Genomic DNA, 20759 nt, shown 5'->3' with positions numbered 1-20759 from the left:
GAAGGCAGAAATGACAGTCATCCTGAAATACACACGTATGTCTGGATTTGCCCTCTTGTTTGTCCTCTTGCCATTAGGTGCTCAAACACTGAGCACTTACTGTGTATTCTCACTGTGCACGCATTTTACATAGTAGATCTTAAATTAGCTCTTGCAGTATCCTCTTGAGAGGTGCAGTTGTCCCCATTCTACAGATGAGGAAGCTGAGGCTCTAGGGAGATTTACTGGAACTCAAGGGTCTCTGCTCTCTGGCTCAGCAGCACTTTCATGATCCCATGCTGCCTCCGGCACGTTTGTTTAAAAACAGACTGGCAAGCACATGGTTGGAGCCACAGTCTGATTATAGTCACAGTTTGTCCAGAAAATCTTTGTCTACTGAATCTTTGGTGCCTTAGAGCTCAGAGATCCCTTTTGAAGATTGAAAGAAGCGATACAAAGACAAGTAAAATAAATATATGTCTTTTTCATGAAATATGCTAGGAAGCAAATACATGGATCTTGGTATCTTCAGGTCAAAAGTCTAAACCAATTCAAGAGGGGCTTGGATAAGTTTGTAGAATTGCAGCATTGATTGGGCCCTCAGGAGTTGCCCGTTCTGATGGCTTCCCTGTAACTTTCCAGCTGATGGCTTTCCAGCCAGTTTTGGATCTGTAGAGGCAGCCTCTCCAGGCATGGGTTACGTTCCTGGAAAGTGCTAGATTGTAGAGAGTTCTCCCTTGCCCTCACGTTTATTCCTGGCATGTTCCTCCTTGTTCTTCCCATCTCTTCTCCAAGCGTCCTCCTGTGTGCTAATGTCTGTGAGCTGATGCAGTATTGCACTGAGCTGCCCCCATCATACCTCCTCCCAGAAGTCACACACTTGATTAATGGGCCCTGAGATCAAATCAGCCTTCTGGAGTAGCCTCGCTTACACGTTCAAACAAGAGCTGTTGAGCATCTACTGTGTGGTCAGGCCCTGTGCTAGAGGTCACAGGGGCACAGGATTGACACACCCTCACTTTATGCACTGACTCACTGAGTTTACCATTAACTAAGGCACCGAGGTCTTTTCGGCAAACCCTGCCTTTAGGCAAGATCTCCAGAGAAAACTTGATTAGGGCTGCTTGGGAGAAGTGACCCTCCAAGTTGCAAGGATTTCCTAACCAAGCAATCTCTCAACCCTTGACCCTTTGGGAAAACAGATGTGCCCTTGGAACCTGTGTGGGGAAGACGCCTGGCAGCCCCCCTGGCCTTTTGTGGAAGGCAGTGGGGTAATTGGGCCGTGGAGATGGGCATCACTCCACCGTGGGTTCTGTTGGAGGAAGGCCAGCACGGTGCTGGTGACCTGGGAGAGAGGCCCACCTGCCCTCCCCTGGCACGCTTGCCCCTCTGCCCTGCCTCCTGCTGTGTGCCAGCTCTGTCCTTTCCCTGACCCGACCTTTGGGGAAATTCTTCATTCATGCCTTAATCACTTCCTGTCTAGACCACATTCTCAGCTCTGGGAATCGGGGCCAGAGTAGTGGCCTGGAGCTTTCTCACCTTGCCTGTGGTTCTTCTCCCGTTGCCGTCCACCCAGCTCTCTCAGAGCCTGGGACATTTTTTGACTTATTAGGTTCCTGACAGACCACCTCCTCCGACCCTTCCCCGACCAGCTTCCCCATGGTTCTGGAGGTGACTGCCAGGTTTCTTTGTAGTGGGAAAGCCTCTAGGTTTGCTCAGAGAATCAGCCCCTCAGATCCTTCTCAGCTCTTAGATCATCTTCTTCCCCTCCCTTGACTTCAGTTTTGGTCTCCTTTGCCTTTCTGTTTTGGTCTCTGTTTGGATTCTTTCACATTCAGGGGCAGGACAGCTGTAGGCATATTGCTACCTCTCCGTATAGTGAAAGCTTTGGGGTCAGCTAGACCTTGGCAATGGCCCTAGCTGTGTGGCCTTGGACAGGTCACTTAACCTCTCTGAGCTGCAGGGTCCTCATCTATAAATAAAGGCAGTCATGTTATTTACAAGTGAAAACGCACTGAGCAGAAAGAAAGAACTGAACAGATGGGAGCTTCTTTTGGGCTGTGGTGGGTCAGGACTATGGCCTGGAAGGGGGCTGGAAAGAGTCACTTCCAGGATCCCTCCCAGCCCAGGGTTCCTGAGCTCTTGTATTTGGCCCCCATTGGAGAAGCTGGAGCCACTGGGAGCCTCCTGTTCAAGGACACCCCTATTGTCTCTGTGACCCAGATGCCTTCAAATGTCTGTTTGCACTGTGCTCAAGAAGCCAAGAGGTCCTTTGAAAAATATTTATATATTTTTAATGTTTATTTATTTTTGAGACAGAGGGAGACAGAGTGCGAGTGGGGGAGGGACATAGAGAGAGGGAGACACAGAATCTGAAACAGGCTCCGGGCTCTGAGCTGTCAGCACAGAGCCCGATGCGGGGCTCGAACTCACAGACTGTGAGATCATGACCTGAGCCGAAGTTGGATGCCCAACCGACTGAGCCACCCAGGCGCCCCTATATATTTTTAAATCTCGAAAGTAATAGACTCTCTTGCAATACAGTGCAAATTAAACAGAAATGTATGAAATTCTACTCCCCAGAGTGAAGAGTGTGGTGGTGAGTATTTTAGACAAAAGTACAAATTGACAGTTCCATTTTACAAGATTGGACTAAACTGGAGGCATTCTTGCACGTTGCACTATTTGACTTACATAGTGCAGGGTGGGCACTCTGCCCACGCAATTTCTGCCCGGACAGCTTTCCTTTATTCTTTTCACAGTTGCATACAATTCTACCATGGGAAGGGGGGAATAATTTATTTTATCCACCCTCTCTTGATGGGCATCTGTGTTCTTTACTTTTTTATTACAAAGATGCTGCTGAGAATATCCTTCTGGTTTCACATTAATATATCCTCATAAGTATTTCTGTAGGAGAGGGCATCAGAGGTGGAGCTGTTAGGTCTGTTAACAGTCTGATAGCTAAATGTCAACATGTTGACTGTTTAAACTCCAGCAACCGTCCAGTACATGCTGGCTGTGGCCTTCGGGGATGCATGCGAAGCCCTCTGGCTGACTCTTCTTACCCCACAAGAAGTGACATGTCAGGTTGTGACACCTCCAAGGGAAGTTCACATAACTAATAATATTTTGTCCTCCTCGGAGAATGTAAAATTGGATCTTTATTGCTTTTAACTAAAGGCCACTGCAGGATTTACGAAACAGAGAGCAGTGTAATCTTCGGTGGCATTTGGGGATCAAGTGGGTTTTTTTTAGCATGAAACTATGCTGAGCATGCCTGTTGGTTTACCTATAATGTCTAAAAATAGCTTCCTCCTTTATTTTTGGAGCAGCTAGTGCATAAAAAAGAGATAAAAGTTCCATACATGTCTGTACTGGCGCGTAAGTAACTGGCTTTTTCTTGAACCGATTATGCATTAATGCAGTTAAAATTATCCGCGAGGAATGTGACAGCAAGGACTCACATTGCATGATGCTTCGATTCACAGTCTACACAGGGCTCGTGAAAGAACCCTGTGAGGGACCTGGGCTGGGGCTGTCCCGTGTCTATATGGATGACCAAACTGAAGCTGAGGGTTCAGGGACCCTAACCAAGTTTTCACGGCTCCTGAGTCGGGTAGGAGCCTCAGGACTTCTGATTCCAAGTGCACTGTGCTCTTTCAGCCAGACGTTTAGAGGAGAATCCGAGCAAATGTGCAAACATCCCTCAGCTCACGGGTGGCTCCAAGCCAGCAGTGAGCCAGTGGCACTGGGCTGGAGATTCCAGGGGCGGTTAGGCAGAAAGATGGCCTGGGGGTGGGGGGGTGTTGGGCTGTGGAGACACCTGCAGGGGCCATCTGCCACCAAAGGTGAGGGTCTTGTGTTATGCTGTTTTCCCCACTATAAGGAGTGGGGGTGTAGAACACCGTAGAGAGAAGGGGAAGTCTGATTGTGGATCAGGTGTCTGCCTTTGGCCGACGCCACACTGAGAGTCTGATATAGTCTGCTTCTGCCCGAGATGACAAGGACCCCTTGCCCAGACGTCCTGGGGAGGCTGTGGCTCCTGGCCTCTGGGACAGCAGAACAGCCGCTTGTGTTTGCTCCTTCACGATGCAGGTGACGCTATTTGCCTACTCGGATCTGCTGCTCTTCACCAAGGAGGATGAGCCGGGCCGCTGCAACGTCCTGAGGAACCCCCTCTACCTCCAGAGTGTGAAGCTGCAGGAAGGTAGGTGTGGACCCGAGATGCCCCGGACTCCCTCCCACTTGCCCCGAGCTCCACTACTCTGGGTGGCACGGATGCCCAGCTCGGATCAGTGCCTCCGACAGTGGGGCTGCCAGCCAGCCACGGGGCATCTGAGCATGTGTAGTCGGGTCAGGCCCTGCCCCCGGGCCGCCAGGCTCTCCGACACCTGCCTTCCATTCTAGGCTGTACCGTACCCCTGGAGCTTTGCTGGGAGGTTTCTGTCCCGGGCACGTTTCAGGGAGGCCGTGGAGTGGAGTGGGAAGAGCTTTGGACTCAGACAGACCTGTGTTTAAACCTGGGTCCTGCCCCTCACCACCTGTGACCTTGGGCAAGTTTTACTCAACCTCTTTGAGCCTGTTGCCTCACATGCAAGTGGGGCCACCAGTAGGTTGCTGTGAAGATTAAGTTAGGTCAGGGGTGTCTGGGTGGCTCAGTGGATTAAGCATCTGACTTTGGCTCAGGTCACACGATCTCATGGTTTGTGGGTTTGAGCCCCATGTCGGGCTCTGTGCTGACAGCTCAAAGCCTGGAGCCTGCTTCAGATTCCGTGTCTCCCTCTCTCTGCCCCTCCCCTGCTCATGCACATGCGGTCTCTCTCTCTCTCTCAAAAATAAATAAAACTTAAAAAAAAAAGATTACATTAGGTCATATGCAGAATGCCCGGCCCACGCCAGGTGCCCAGGCCGTGCTAGCTGCCGCCCCCATTCCCCACACAGAACCCCGATGGGCGTGCCCCACTCCGTCGCCACCCAGCTGCGTCGCCCAGGCCAGAGCCCCAGGAGCAGGGAGCGCGTGGGAGCATGACGCGAACGTCTCCCGCAAACTTTCCACTCGGAGGAAGAGGGGAAGGGGAAGCCAGCTGGGAGTATCTGTTGAGCGATTTGGTTTGGCGCCTGAAGTCTCTGCCGAAAGGGGCTCGATTTCCTCTCGCAGATTATGAAAACAACAACAGACCTGTTTGAGTATGGGCGACAGGGGCAGGGAGGAAAATATTACCCAGCAAAAGAATTCTGTTTTGACGGGTTTTGCTCCAGGAAAACTTCCTGCCCGTTTGCAGACCTGTCCTGTGTTCCTGTGTGTTCGGCGCCCCCACTGTTCTTCCTCCTTAGAAACCCAGGGGGTGTGAGAACCTCCACTCCGGCTGCCCCGCTCAGGAAGTCGCTCACAACTTCTCCTTCTCTGTCTCGAGCTTTCTGCTGCCCACTGCCCAGGGCAGTCCCTGAGCGGGGACAAAAAGCAAGTCGCCTCTCCCGGGGCAGCCCTTTCCTTGGGGCGGCTGGGCCTGACCCAGGAGGTGAGGAGCGACCCTCTGAGCAAGTTCTGCTGGGACCCTGACTCCCCGGTGCCCACGGGAGGGGGCAGGTGAGAGCTACAGTGGACTCTGCCCTTAGCTTCCCTGCCCCTCCCCGTTTCCCTCATAGCCGGCTTCCCCCACTCACACCGTTCTCCCTGCCACCCCCCTGCGCTTGGACTCACACAGGCACTCGCTGGGCAGGCCCTTCCTCTGTGGCCTCAGACCATCAGGGCCCAGTCAGGGGTGGGCTGCTTGGTAATATGGGCCGACTGGTTGTAAGAACTGAGCCTTCACTCAGTTGTGCTCATCCTGCTCCTCGCTCGGGTCTGGGCCCCTGCGTCTGTCTGCTCAGCTTCCTGAAGGAGGGAGGGGAAAGAAGAGGGGCTCAAACTGGCTGTGCTTTGGGTGGGGGGTGGGTGGGAGAGAGAAGAGGGCAGTGGAAGAGCCGAGGGTAGTAGCTGGGTGTTTGGAGTCTGGGCTCAGCTTTGCTGCTAACGTGCTTCAGTTGGCCCTTTGCCTCTTCTGGGCTCCGGCGTCTCTGTGAAAGAAGGGTTGGGCCAGCCCTTTATGTTCTTCCCCAGCCCTGACATCCCCACACAGACCCTGAGGTTGCCGTGAGATGCTGGACGGTGCCCATATGTCCTACCTCCATCCTTGGGTGGGTCGCCTCAGCTGGGAATTGGTGGGATCTTCCCCTCCTGGAGCCCTCAGACCAGGGTGAGCCCCATCTTCCACCAGGTGGCAGCTGGTCAGAGTGGGTGGGGTGGGGCCTGAGGCGCCGCAGAGAAACCTTCCAGATGCTGAGCTCATGTGAACAGCAGCCTTGTGCAGGCATGGCTTCCTGGAGCCGGAGACCACATCCTCTCCCTGAAAACGGTGGGCTGAAGGTGGCCAAGGCCAGGACTCCTCAGGAGAGATGACCGCGGTCATCAGAGCCTATCAGGTTGGCCTGGGTGTGGGGCATGTGCACGTGTGTGCCTGTCCTGGGCTTGCGGGGCAGATGGTTTGGTGCAGACATGTTGTCTCGCCCTTCTGCAGCAGGTGCCAGCCAGCTAACAGCAAATGCGGCTCTCCGGGGACATGACTCAGTGACACTGAGCACCCGGGTGCACATTCCATTGCTTACATTTCTCTCCAGGCATTGGTGGACCCCCCTGCCTCCTCCCCTGCCCCCATGCCCCAGAGACAGGCTGTGGGTCCTGGGGTTTGCAGAAGTTCAGTGTCCCCTTCTCCTGCAGTCGGAGTTGGAGCTGTGGGGTCCAGGGTCCTGGCGTCTGACTCCCTGCCCATCTCCCTGGTGCCCAAAGAGACCTGCTGCTGTAGCAAGTGCCTGAGTGAGGCCCTTAAGAGATCCATTTAGGACCTCAGCTGGAGCTTCTGGTGGCAGAATGGTTTCTGATTAATGTTGCTTGTGCCTCACAGGTGTGTCCCTTTCAAGTCAACATGTGTGGCAAGTTCACTTGGGGGCAGAGATGGTAACAAGGAGCACACTGGCCTTTCCTGCAGGCTGGGGCTGGCGAGGGCTTTTCCTGGGGGCGGGGGAGAATCTATCCCACCCAGGGACCAATGACTCCCGTGTGTGACTTGCCTGAATGGAGCTTAGCTCTGCTGGCCAAGCATCCTCCCAGGGTCTAGCACAAGGCACAGACATTGTGGGTGCCCAGTGAATGGTTATTAGGTGAAGGAATGCATGAATGACTAGAAGGACACTAGAAGTGCTGCCCAGCTTGGGGGCTGGGGAGCAGCACCTTCTCCTCCAGGGCTCCCAGCTGGTGGTGGCCACTTAAACCTGCCCTCCTCCTGCCCAGCATCCCCCAAGCTTCAGCAGGTCTGAACGGCAGTGTAATGGGAACAGGCGGAGAGCTGGCGCTAACACTTGGGACATCTCCGGTCATCCGGGGCCCATTGTGGCCTCTTCCTGTCTCTGCCGCCCGCTGGCTTTGCTGGTCTTTGTGTTTCTACCTTCCAGGCGGCCAGCATCCCACCCACTGGGTGTCTTCCTGGCCTGCTCTGGTCTTTCAGGATGGCCTGGAAATGTCCAGCTGATTCTTGGGCTCTCCATCTACCCCGGGGGGCCAGGAGCCCTGTCTTGGGAACTCAGCTGCGTAGGTCCCAGCTGCTGGACTGCCTTGGGGTTAAATTTAGTCAGTTGACAATTGCCGAGCACATCCTCAGAGCTCACCTCAGTGCTGGCTGCCAGGGCGACGGCAGGGGAAGAGATGCACCCCTATCTCTGGGGTGGCGCCAGTGTGGGGAGCAGAAGTGTGATGCGGTGGTCAGAACATAGGCTTCGGAGGCAGCAGTCCTGGGTTCAAATCTCAGCTCTGCCCCTTACTTGCTGCATGCCTGTACACGTTGTTTCCTCTCCCTGGGTGTCAGTTTCTGCAACTGGAAAATGGAAACAACATGCCTCCAGGCTTGTCACATGGGGTGGAGACGGCTTGGAGAATGGCTGAGTCTGGGATCTCAGACCAGGCTTGAGAGGGCTCTGGAAACATGACAGAGGGGTCAGACCTGGGTGGGGACGCCATCTGTGTGCCTCTGGGACCCTTTCTGCATGGCCCACGATCCTTGGGGGCGGGGGGGCGGGAAGCAGGGTTCACCCAGGAGCCGATGACTTCTTGTGGAATTTCCCAATGGTAAAGGCAGTTGGAACGTTGGGTGGAAAACCCACCTGTGTGCCTCTGTGTCCCTTGTCCTTTACACTCACCCCGTTTCCATACTCTGGAGAGCCCAGAGCCCAGTCTGATGTTGCAGAAGGGTTTCTGATGGCCGAGTTTGCTCTCCTGGGTCCTCCAGCTCGCAGCCTGCTTTTCTGCAGCTGGGGCTCCTTCCTGGCACCCTGGGCTCCCGAGTCTTGTTGTCCCTTTGTGAGGCTGTGAAACATGCTGAGCACTGACCCCATTCCGTCCTTCTCTCAGAGCGCTGCCAGCACAAGGCCGTGATGTGCAGTGGATTTCAGTGAAGGTTTGGGGTAATGTAGGAGGGCGGTGGTAGGGCGTGTCACAGCACAGGAAAAGTTGTCAAGCAATCATCAACCACCCCCTAGCCATTAGGGGTATGTAGTAGGCTGAGTTTCCCCCAACCTCGGCCTACTGTCTCCCTGAGACTCCCATTTCCTTGGCTTTCCCCTCCCTTCTAGAGCCTTCTTTCCTCTCACTGCCAGCATCTAAAACCCAAATTTCTGTTATTTTCTTACATAGAGCTTTTTGTTTCCCCCTTGGCACTCAGATCTGCTTCTGGAAAGTCAAGGAGACATCCAAGTATGTTTTCTTAAACAAAAGAAGCCACCTTCCCTTGTCTCCATCCTCAACAAGGCAAGGAGTTGGCAGAAGCTTTCAAATGGGAGGTTTCTTTTAAGTTTATTTATTTTGAGAGAGACAGAGACAGCATGAGTGGAGGAGGGGCAGAGAGAGAGAAAGAATCGCAAGCAGGCTCCACACTGTCAGCCCAGAGCCCGACGTGGGGCTCCAACTCATGAAACCATGAGATCTTGACCTGAGCCAAAACCAAGAGTCTGACACTTAGCCCAACTGAACCACCCAGGTGCCCCTCAAATGAGAGGTTTCTGAAACATGATGGGGCCCTTTAGGTGGGGCCCTCTCTCTCCCAACCCTCTTTTATTTATTTTTTATTAAATGCTTATTTATTTTGAGAGAAAGAGAATGAATCCCAAGCAGAGCTTGGGGCTTTGATGTAGGGCTCGAACACATGAACCTACAAACTGTGAGATCGTGACCTGAGCTGAAACCAAGAGTTTCAGTAGAGGCTTAACCTACTGAGCTGCCTGGTACCCCTCTAAACCCTCCCTTAAATGTGGAGAAGTAGAAGGATTTCTTCTAAGTCCAAAGCGAACCCCCTACTTACTTACGGACTTTTTTTTTTTTTTTTTAAGTAGGCTCCACGCCCAACGTGGGGCTTGAACTCATGACTCTTGAGACTAAGAGTTGCACGCTCTACTGATTGAGCGAGCCAGGCGCCTCACTTATGAACTATTTTTATCTAGCTCTTGCTGGCACCCCTGGCCCTAGGGATAGTTTTGCCCAGGGAACCACCCATGTATGTGCTTCCGGAGGGGACCGGCCTTCACCCACACAAGGGCCTTTTCTTAGGAATTGGCTTGACCGACTGTCTCTGTTACTTTGTCACCTTAACTTTGCAGCACGTTTTGGTTCACTGGGCAATTTCTTTGATTCAAATATGTGTTGAGCCTCAGTTTCCTCACATGAATCATGGGTGACAATCACCCCTGCCCTGGAGGGGTGTTTACAAGGGTTGAGCTTATACACGGACAGCGTTTGGCACCGTGGGTGGTGCATGGCACCATACGTGTGTGTCGTTACACGTGTTGTACTGTTCTTTCTCTCAAAATGACACCCTGCCCAGTGAGGCCAATTGCTTGACATTCAGGAAATCAACCATGCCGGGCCTGTGCCCAGAAGAATGCCCTGGTGGGGAGTAATGCCAGGGTCCGGGGAGCAGCCCACAACAGTCAGGGAGGGGCAGGCCTTCTTCACACTTGCTATACCTCGAACCACACCGTGTGCTTCTGTACCTACATGCCTTTGTTCATGCTGTTCCCATCTCCCAGAGTGTCCTTTCTTCCCATCTTGCATTCGAGTTCCAGAGGATCCTCTTCCAAGAAGCTGTCCCCAACAGGCTGGGGGCCTGTCTTGATCTTTGCATTTCTGAAGCACCCTGACTAAATACATCTTCTGTAGGTGCTCTTCTTCCCCTCTTCTGCTGCAGGAGCAGAGAGCCTGATGGTCCTTTCCAGCTGCCTCCCAGGTGGAGAGGTGGAGGATGGTTGAATCTGGGATTTGAGATTAGGACTCCAGGAAAACACCAGGGGGCTGGGCCTGGGCTGGGAAACCATCTGTGGGTGACAGCCAGCCCATGATTGGGGAGCTCACTGCACAGCCCACACATTCCTAGGTCCATCCAGCAAATGTGTGGCTCCTTGTTGAATTTCAAAATGGTGAAGGCAGTTGGGAGCATTTGAAGGAAAACCCAAATGTGTGCTGCCTCCGTGTCTCTCATCACAGGGAGCAGGGAAAGACGGAGGCCTCCTAAGGTGGACGACGGGTCCCCGCATGTGGCTGTTTGATGCCCAGAGGGTGCTCCTGGCTGCCTCTCATGAGGGTGGGACCTCAGCATTCCTTGAGTGAGGCCCACTTGTGGACAGAGGCCTTACTGCTGTGCCTCAGTCTGCTTGGCCATTAAGTGGGCTTTCCTCCAGAGATTCCCCTGTCCCCTGTGCTTGCCTCTTTCCTCCTCTTTTTCCAGGAAGTACTGCATACAGGCTTCTGGGCAAGGCAGCTGGCATTACTGGAGCAAGCTGCTTAGACTCTGCAGCCAACTCTAATGCAAGTCTTACTTTTTGTTTCCTCCAAGGTTCTTCAGAAGACCTGAAATTCTGTGTGCTGTATCTAGCAGAGGTGAGTCCTTGCCCCTGGATCAGAGGAGAGAGCTCCGTGACCTGGTGCTAGTGAGACGACATTGGTCTGGGGCTAGTCCAGGGTTCTGGTGCCAGGCTCCACATCATCTTGTACAGTGGTCCTGGTCAGGTTTCTCCCCCTGTAGAATGGGGACAGCAGTCCCTACCTCAGTGCCTCTCACCTCTGCGTGGAAGAGCAGTGGGCACAGAAGTGCCTAGAGGGGACAGAAGAACGTTGTGATCCCCTGCTCAGGAACCTCTGGTCACCAGCACCTGCGGGGTTCCCAGAGAGGGTGTGGCCTGACAGCTGTGCATCACCTTATTTACCTAGTCGGTAGCCCTCCTTCTGGAGATTTCCCCAATTCTTGTGCCTGCCTCTTTCTTACTCTCTTTCCCGGAAATACCACCCATGACCCCTCCTACAGAATCTTGTCAGTGTTTTAAAAGGCCTAAAGGTAATTTCATCTTTACCTGGGCCAGATAATGCAGGCTAAAGAAAATATTAAGTGTCCGTGTTTGGGGCTGGAATAATGTGGTTGGTATTCTTGGTTATTTCAGTCTGCTCAGAAGCTCATACGAGCAGTGCTATCCCTTTGCTGAACAAAATCAGGCAAATGACTTACTGCTTTGGAAGACAAAAATATCTTCAGACCAGGGGTTTAATCACAGAAGTCCATGGCTGTGAAAAAGTTGAGAGCCACTGAACCATACGATGACTTAAATTTTCCGCAAATTTTCTGTTCCCGACCTTGGGTGTCTGCTAATATGAGCAGGGGCAGTATCTGTTCCAAGCAAGGATTCATTAGACCCATTTCTGTCCTCTGCTTCTGCTTGAGTCGGTCCCACCTCACAGTCTGGGGAACGGGCCAGTCTTATGGGACAAGATGCTGGGGTAGGGTATGGTCTAGGCTGGCCAAGAGGAGTACACCCTTTTGGGAAGGAATGTGTATGTGGCTTGTGATTGAAAAATCATTCCTTTGTTTCCTGGCTATGAAAAGAGGTGCAGGCCTTCAAGAGTGTCCCCTTGGGTGAACAGATGACTGGGGGAGATGACAGAGTTGACCAGTTAGCTTCAGGGGAGAGCAGAGAGTTCCAAAGGGCAGTGGACATTGTTGGAGCTGAGCTGGGGACCTCGATTGCCTACAGTGGCAACCTGAGGGCCAGAAAGGCATTAGATGTCCTCCCCTGGGTTGGCACATCTCCACCAGGCACGGGAAGTATCTGGCAAAGGCAGAAAACAGCCTAGGAGCTGTGGACCAGGCTGAGAAATGCCAGAGCCCTGGCCCCTCAGCCTCACCCCTCTGGATTCCAGTTCTCTCTGGTAGGGGCTGAAATCAAGCTCTGGGTTCTTTAATGCCAAGAGAGCTTCCTGCCAGTCTGGTTTGTTTTCGTAGAGAAAAGCACTTCTACTTATTGGCTTCCAGGGAGTTGTGACCTAGCTCTCCAAAGCTGATGAAGGGATATTGATCCAGGGGCCTTTTATTTCAGTAAAGCACCAGGAGTTCTGACCCAGAGGGGCTGGGAGATTGGAGCTCACAGGCGTCCAGAAGCCTCTCTTTTCTCATAACAGGGCTGCTGCTCGTGAGGCATGTCTATAACAGGAAGACAAGATGCCTGCTTGCTCTGTAGCCCCAAACAGGCTCCACATGGTGGTTTTGGGTCCCCATGGGGAACCCCAAACTCACATCTTAATTGGAACTTCTGACAAGTGGTTTATCTTCATTGTCTAACATGCAGGGGGCACCCAAAAAGAAACCAGGGCAAGGGAGCCAGGATTTGGAGAGATTTTCCCACTTCATTAGAAAATCCCACTTGCCTGGGTGGCAGCATGCTGGGTTTTGCCAGCAGTAGGTCCCTGGTGGGATTGTCCTACGTAGTCCTTGGTCCTGGAGTCGCTATTCTCCCGGACAGGTATCCTTCAATCCCCGCAAATCCATGGGACAGATGCAGCCTCCCTACTGGCTTCAGAACACCAGGGGCATTGGGTCAAAGGGCATGTTGGTCAAGGACCAGTCTCTTCAAATCTGATCTTGGCTCTATTAATCGAAGAGCCTATGCTTTGTGGTTAGGAAGACCTAGACTTGAATCTTGGCTCTGCCATTTCCTAACTGAATGATCCGGGCAAGTCACATAGTCCTCTCTGAAGAAAGGCTGATGGGGCCTACCTGGCAGGGTTGTTGTAATGATTAAATGAGATTCAATAAGATACCCTGTCCAAGGCACTTAGCACAGAGCCTGGCACACAGTGAGTACTCCGTAAATGGTAGTTATTATTATTGTCAGCTTCATAACAGGGGGAGAGCTTTTCATATTCATTTATTCTCCATTGGAGACATCACCAATGATTTATTGACCTTTTAAAAAGTAAGCTAAGAGGGATATCTCATGTTGCTTGTAATGTGCATTTAGAGTTATACAAATGTGGTAAGGTTGCAGGCTCTGGAGGAGGCAGAAGACAGAATTTGAATCTCCTTTCTGGAGGTCTCCTGCAGCATCTGACTTAACCTCTCTGAGCCTTAGTGTTCCCATCTGGAAAATGGTAACAGCTGTGCCTTTCCTTCCTACCTGCGTCATAAGGTTATTAGAATTAAATGGGAGGACTTTTGTCAAAGCAAATGAACAAATAGTAGCAGAAGAGGTTTTAGTTCATACAAAGATTATATTAATTCAGGAACAAGGAGGTAAGGCAAGATGTTGATTTTTTTTTGATAATTTTTTTAATGTTGGGGTGCCTGGGTGGTTCAGTCGGTTGAGCGTCCGACTTCGGCTCAGGTCATGATTTCACAGCTCATGAGTTTGAGCCCCATACTGTTTATTTATTTTTGAGAGAGAGAGAGCAAGGGAGGGGCAGGGAGAGAGGGACACAGAATCCAAAGCAGACTCCAGGCTCTGAGCTGTCAGCACAGAGCCCAACGCAGGGCTCGAACTCCTGAGCTGTGAGATCATGATCTGAGCCAAAGTTGGAGGCTTAACTGACAGAGCCACCCAGGTGCCCCAAGATGAGGGTTTTAAAGAGTCCAGGAGGACCTGGGTTTCTGGTTGGATTTGAGGATGCTCATGTTTGAATGCAGTTGTCCGGGCCCAGTGCTGTGCCATCAGGAGGTCCTGCCTCTGAGTGAGTCATGTGAGGATGCCTTCAGGGCTGTTTACAGCCTTGACCATGGGTCCTGGTATTACAGGGCACAGTGTGCAACAGCATCGAAAGCAATGAGGTAGATCACATGGGGGATTAAGAGAGACTGTTCATATGCAGGCTGCCAGGCAGGCAATGAGGTCCCTGATGTGGACAGATTTCCACAGCTGGGAATTTAGCTTCCCTGGAGGGAGCTGGTTCTGTGCTCTCTCTCTCATCCAGACCAGCCTCCAAAGTTCCTTGAAAGGAACCTTGAGAGGAAAGGCCTTCCCAAAATGTTTGCCCATCTAAGACAGCCAACCCCTGGCCCCAGGCTAGGCCTGGCTTTAGGTCTTCGGTGCCTCAGAAGGCTTCTGGATTCTCTAGCATTATGGGGCTTTCAGCTTCAGGCTCTCAGAGCCAGACACCCAGCTTCCCTGAGCTCTACTGTTGGGACAGGTCATATGGTCACCATCCCAGGTAGAAAAATAGGACTTTCTAAAAGGAGATTGTCCACAGGGGAGGGGAGAGGAAGTGGTTCTTGTGGATGTCAGGAAAATGGAGAGAGTCACAGCTTCTACCTTGCAAGTTGTTGGAAGAAGGACCAAGACCCCACTGGTGAAGTGCTTTGCACTGTGCGAAGCATGGTGTGTGATGGGGATGTCTCAAGCTTAGGATGCTGACAGCTCTGTCACTGTGAGGGGAGGCTTTCCTGCACTTTTGTGGGAAGGGGCCGCCATCCTGGAGCTTAGGGCAGGGCAGGGTTATACAAAAAGCTACCAGTGAGCTCTGCAGCTGCTGTGAGACTCGTTGGCCGATAGAGCTCTTCTGAAAGCTTTGCAGGCTGGCTGCCTCTGGGCTCAGTCTGCAAGGGGGAGCATTTCTGCCAGCCTCCTAGCTGGGGATGGAGCTCTCAGCAGGTGGTTCTCCAAGGCTTTGGGTCTTTCTTCTGCTGCTCACTGGCCATAAGGCCTCCCGAAGGCCTTAGCCACCCCGAGCCTTTGTTTTTCCCTTCCTTGAATCGGGAGTAACCGTCCAAGCCCTCTCTACCTCTTCATGAAATTGTCAAGATCAAAATGAGAGCATGGGTGGGGAAAGTGCTCTTTAAAATTGATGATGAGGTAAAACGAATTGTTATTTAGGCAGAATTCCAGGTTCAGAACAGAAACCGAGGAGGAAGTTTGGCTCGGGGAGATGAAGGGATTTGCTGAAGCCCAAACAGCTAGGTAGAGGCAGGGCCAGCTTTGTGGAGATGCAGCATTTCCAAGCTGGAAAGGACCATGGTCCCTGCCTCGCCGCTCACCCGACAGGGGAGCCTCACGAGACAGGTCGGCTCCTGCCCCCAGCTGGCTTCGTGCGGGGAGTCTTGGGGTCTTTCTTTGCTGGGCGTGTCCTTCCCCTGCAGTGGGTTGGGGGTTCTGAGAAGTGGAAGGAATCTGTTGTTAAGTGGTAGGATTGCCTCACCACATCCTCCTGGTTCCCTGAAGCCAAGGGGCAGCACTTTGTTCCCTTTCTCCTCTGATGCCTTTAGGAAGATCAGCTTCTGAGCACTTTGGGGCAGGAGAGGCAGGGCTGGCTCCCCCGGGGACACTTAGCACAGGAGCCGGCCCCGCCCTGAAGGGTGACATCCCTGGGGGTTGGGTGGGGTAGCAGAACAGAGAAGAACCCCCAGCGCTATTAGATGATGCTGGTAACCACCCCAGCTCAGAGCCCTTGCATGTGCTGTTCCTTCTCTCTGGAACGATTTCTCCCGAGCACTTGCCTTGCTGGCCCTTCGGAGAGGCCTTCTCTGACCACCAGGCTCAAATAGGATCTCTCCCTTTTGGCCTTTTCACAACCAATAATGTTATTTAATTGTTTATTGGCTTATTATGTCTGCCACAACCTGAGGGCCAAAGCTCGGTCTCTCTTATTTGTTTCTTCACCCCCAGGACCTAGTATAGTCCCTGAAAATCAGCAGGTGCTCAACAAATATTTATTAGATAAATGAAGTACGGGTAACAACAACAGTAGCTGCTGTTTGTTGAGGTCTCGGGCTGCTCTCGTTACTTACCCGCTCACTAGCTCTGAGAGGGAGGGATGTTACCACTCCCATTCTATAGACTTTCCTGAGGCAGACAGTCAGGAAGTGGCAAAGCTGGGATTCAACCAGGTCTGTCCAACTGCAAAACGGGGGAGGACCGCCTAGAAACACTGTTGTTTTCCTCTGTTCCAAGCCATCCAGCTCCTGCTCTTAGCTCCCTGGCTGAGCTCATATAATCGCAGCGCTGTGGGGTTATAATCAAATTCCAGTGGAGTCAGAAAGAGCCTGCCGTCCTCGGACCAGCATGTCCTAGAGTGGATGATGGCCCTGGGCTTGCTGGACCGCCCCACGTGCTGACTCCCCAGGGGCCAACTCCCTGGGTCTTAGCAGCGCCCTGGCGCTGGTGCCAAGGCTGGCCCGGGTTTGACCTCATCCCGGAAGTGCCTCCAGGAGCCAGAGCTCACCGAGGCCGTTACTTGCCAAGTTCTGCGCCAGGCCAAGGTGGAAAAGGCCCTCCCGGAAGGACTTTCTGGTCTAGCTGGGGAGACGAGCCTGCACTTAACAAGGTCAGATAGCAAAGCGAGATGTAAACGACAGCAGTGCCAGTGCCCAAGTCTGTTGGCGTGCTGCAGAGCTGAGTCGTCATCGATCACACCCAGCTCATGTGTCAGGCGCTGGTGGGGCTGTAGGAGGCCACATGACCATGCCTGCAAAGACTTTCTAAAGGGACCCGAGTTTCTGTTTGCATTCTCTTGGTGTGTCTGTCCAACTGCCCATCTGATCTCGGCCTTGTGATCAGAGAGTGTGCTGAGGTGGGAGGAGGGGAGGCTCTGTGAGCTGGAGGAGGGGTCCTGGCTCCACAGAGCATCAGAGGGCTGGAGACCTTGGCCCTCTGGGTTCCCCACGTGCTCCCCCAGCTGCTGCCTTGTGCTGCCTGTCCCCGGGGGTGACCTCACCATTGCTGCCCTGTGGCTCTCCACAGGCCTCCACTGTGTTGGGAACCAGCGCCTCCCACCCTTCCCCCAACCCGCGGGCACACCGCTCGCTCGCCAGCTGGCCCCCAAACCGGCTTCCCTGCTCCTCTGGCTGCCTCGATGTCACTGGGGATTGGTGTGCATTTGTGGCTTTTAGCGGGCATTCCCCTCCCTGCTTCAGCCTCGCCCTCTGGGGCCCGGGGATGGGCTTGGGCCTGGGAGCCCCCTGAACCAGGGAGCAGCCCTGACCATCCTTTTCTCTATTTTCCCTGACGTCAGAAGGCAGAGTGCTTATTCACTTTGGAAGCGCACTCACAGGAGCAGAAGAAGCGAGTGTGCTGGTGCCTGTCGGAGAACATCGCTAAGCAGCAACAGCTGGCGGCCTCGCCCCCGGAGAGCAAGGTAAGGGCCTTGCCAGTGGCCACAGCCCTGGCTGCCCGGCTTCCCCTCCGCCAGCCTGGACCCTCAAGCCTCCGAATTGAGCTTGGGACCAGCTCCAGCTTAGGACTTGGATCTGAGCAACAAGCTCTTGGCAAGGAGGCCCGTGCTTGAAGGTCTCTCCCCTTTGGCGTTTCACTGGGTCTGTTGAGTGGATTTCGATTTCACTGGGTCTGTTGAGTGGGTTTCACACTGCTCAGGTAGAGTGACAGAGCCTAATGGAGCATGGCCATCACCTCTCGGCTCTGTCCGATGGTTTGCCTGTGGCAAGGTCTAATTTGGATTGGCCTGCGACTGCTGCCTGGCATGTGGCCCCCCTTTGCTATTGGATAGGTCGTGCCCAGGGGCAGCAAGCTGGTGCCTAACACTGGCCGAGGGGAGGCATTGTTGGGAGGAGATGTCTGCGACAGAAACTGTTCTAATTCGATGCAGGCCACAGCCAAGTGGAACCAAGTGGAGTTTGCTGGGGACTGGGGGCCGGCCAGCTGGAGCATCACGGAAGGTCAGAGCCTCCCAGCTGAGGCTGACCTGGGATAGGCACCCGTCAGCTGGTCCCGTGCCCCTATTAGAGGGGATGGGACGGGACCCGGACCATAGCCATCCCCTTTGTCAGCCGGATGCCAGCCACAAGGCACGGTTGTATTTCCCATTTGAGGCCCACGGGTGGCTTCTCTTAGGTGGAAGTGTTGGAAATTTGGGGATTTGGTTTAGCTGGCTGTGAAAGGATCTGAGTTGTTGGTCTGTTGGCTCAGGGGTGAATGACAGTGAGCGCCAGCCGGGAAACTCGCTGATCTCCTTTCTTCTCCCCCCTGCTTCCAGCAAGCATATGGCGGGGGCTGTGGGGACAGGCCTGCTGAGGGCAGAAGGTTCCTGGGCAGCCTCGTCTGGAACGGCAGTGGTGCACGGCCACTCCCCAGCTCTTCCCTAAGGAAGGGAGTAAGAGTCTGAGAATTCTGTAATCCCAGACTTGAAAGTTATCTTGTTTTACGCTAGCCAGGGGCAGGAGTAACTCTGATGAGGGAGGATAGTGGGAAGAGGGGGGGCTTCGAGTCACACTCTACTGCTGGCTGGTGCTGTGACCTTGGGCAAGTCACTCTACTACCCAGTGCTTTGGCGTCCCGTCTGGGGACAACAGTTCCTCCTCCGAAGGGTTGCTGGGAGGATGAAATGAGATGGTGCATATGCAGTCCGTGGCACAGTGCCCGGTATGCAGTAGGTGCTCAATCAATCATAGTTGATGGGTTGCGCACTGCCCCCACCTCTGTCCCAGCTGCTTCCTGCTACCGTCCCTCTGTCAGGTTCTTCTACTAAACAGAGACCTGTCTCTGAGGCTGTAGGCTGCCAGCTTGGTCATGGTCAGAAACCAGGCCACTCTCTTCACCGGGGTGGTCCCTGGGATGTCCCATGGCTGAACTCACACCCCCAGCTTTCTTATATTTGGTGCTTAGCTCTTTATGGTCTGGGGGAAAGAGTTCTTTCCGCTTTAACTTCAGAGTTTGCAGGCTCTGGAGTACGTTGGCAATAATCTTCTCAGGGCCTTGGGAGGTCTCTCTGTCTTTGGTTGGGAGGAAAGTTTGAGCGACTGAAGATAGTCTGAGTTTCTTTTCTTTCTTTCCTTCCTTTTTTTTTTTTTTTTTTTAAGTTTATTTATTTATTTTGAGAGAGAGAGAGAGAGAGTGCCCAAGCGGGGGAAGAGGCAGAGAGAGAGAGAGAGGGAGAGAGAGAATCACAATCACCGTCAGCGCAGGGCCCGATGAGAGGCCTGACCCCGCGAACCGTGAGAGCACTACCTGAGCTGAAGTCAGACGCTTAACCGACTGAACCACCGAGGCACCCTAGTCTGAGTTTCTGAGACGGGCTCTGGTCCCCGTAGGCTGCGGATTTGGCTGGCTGACGCTGGAAGGGCCTCGGGGTTTGGGGCCTGGCTTCAGGGCCATGCCAGGACATGCAGGAACCCTGGGCTGGCAACAGTTAGACACTTCTTCAAATCAAAACTCTTGAAGTGTGTGTTTAATGGAGAAGCTGTGTGTTGGGTGGAGAAGCATAAAGGAGGGCTTGACCACCGAGACAACCTCAGAGTTGCCTCCTTGCTGAAAATGGGGCCCTGCCCCAGCCCTTGCACACCCCACTGGCTCACTCCTTAGAAGGGAGTTATGTAAGCATCTTTTGTTAGGTGAGCCCCTTGGGGTCTCAAGCGCAAGCTCCCTCACCCCCCACCCCCGGCATATACACTTAAAGAGCCTTAGCAACTTGTTTCTTCTCGTCTCTTCCAAAAAGCTCCCTGAGAGAAGTTCCGGTAAATATGATTTTCTCATCCCGTAGAGTGGCCTGGTGGCCGTCCAGCTGGCCCAGCAGCTATCCACCAGTGCTCAGCTCTACCAGGTCCTGGCAGCCTCAGAGGTGACCACGGATGTCTTTGCCAAGGGCTGGTCCACAGCCTTTCTGCTAAGGTTGCTGACCTCCAGGGAGACAGAAAAGGGAAGGCCAAGCAAGCAGCACTCAGGCCCCAGCTTCTTGCTTTTCAGGCAGAAAGAGTCCCACTTGATCAATTCGTCCTGACTGAGTAGCATGCCTTTTTTTTTAAAAACACCTTTTCTTTGTTCTTTCTGGGAATGCTCCACCTTCTGCTGTACAAGGGAAACTGCTGGCCAGGCTGCTCCCTGCCCTAACTCAGATGCCTCTCCGGGGGAGGAGGGGTTTGCAAGACAGCTCCCCAAAGTCTCATGCTGCCCCTTCTCAACCCTGTTCAACAGCGTTTGCTGGCACTTTGGATTGAGGGACTCTTCAAACATCTCAAGGAACACAAAGTTCTTCCCAGATTTGTGAAACATAAATGGGATGCCCTGAATGTGAAATGCTTGTTGGGAAAGGTAGAGGGACCGGGAAGAAGGTGGATGCAAAGGACAACATAGATGCAGGTACCGCCGCCTGCTCTGTGACCTTTGGCAGCTTCTTCCTCAGTGGTCCCTCATGTATTGGTCAGATGGATCTTTCTAGCTCTTGGAGCTTTGTGATTATCATGAAAGCTTACCATGGAAGATGATCCTGGAGGGCCTGGGCTCATCCAGTCTCCATCAGGGAACCAGACCCTGCGGATTTCCACATGACTTGACTGCCTGTCGACTCTGCTGCCTTTAGGGCCCAGAGCTTTTCTTTCCCCTCTTGGGGGTGCGGCGGTCACAGGCTTTCTGTGCTGTGTCTGAGGTGCCTGTGGGTTGCAGCTGGTGGGGAAGGGAGGATCCGGCTGTGGCAGCGTGGACACAATGAGGCAGTC

The 20759-nt window shown here is 53.3% G+C and overlaps 1 protein-coding gene across 6 annotated transcripts in view; it reads left to right on the top strand.

The window, feature by feature from the left end:
* Nucleotides 1–20759, top strand: part of RGS3 (regulator of G protein signaling 3) — a 139898-nt gene that overhangs the window by 66359 nt on the left and 52780 nt on the right. For 5 of the 6 annotated variants that reach the window (XM_027034879.2, XM_027034880.2, XM_027034881.2 and 2 more), the window contains 3 exons: nucleotides 4078–4189; nucleotides 10896–10939; nucleotides 17327–17449. In XM_027034879.2, the coding sequence (XP_026890680.1) occupies nucleotides 4078–4189; nucleotides 10896–10939; nucleotides 17327–17449 (279 nt within the window). Of the gene's footprint in view, nucleotides 1–2472; nucleotides 3599–4077; nucleotides 4190–10895; nucleotides 10940–17326; nucleotides 17450–20759 lie in introns of those variants that run through there. The other variant, XM_053204760.1, reaches the window with a different exon arrangement.

Source organism: Acinonyx jubatus, chromosome D4, assembly GCF_027475565.1.
Source record: "Acinonyx jubatus isolate Ajub_Pintada_27869175 chromosome D4, VMU_Ajub_asm_v1.0, whole genome shotgun sequence".
Taxonomy (NCBI): Eukaryota; Metazoa; Chordata; class Mammalia; order Carnivora; family Felidae; genus Acinonyx; species Acinonyx jubatus.
The sequence above is the reverse complement of the archived record's forward strand: the minus strand, read 5'-3'. Positions and strand labels throughout refer to the sequence as shown.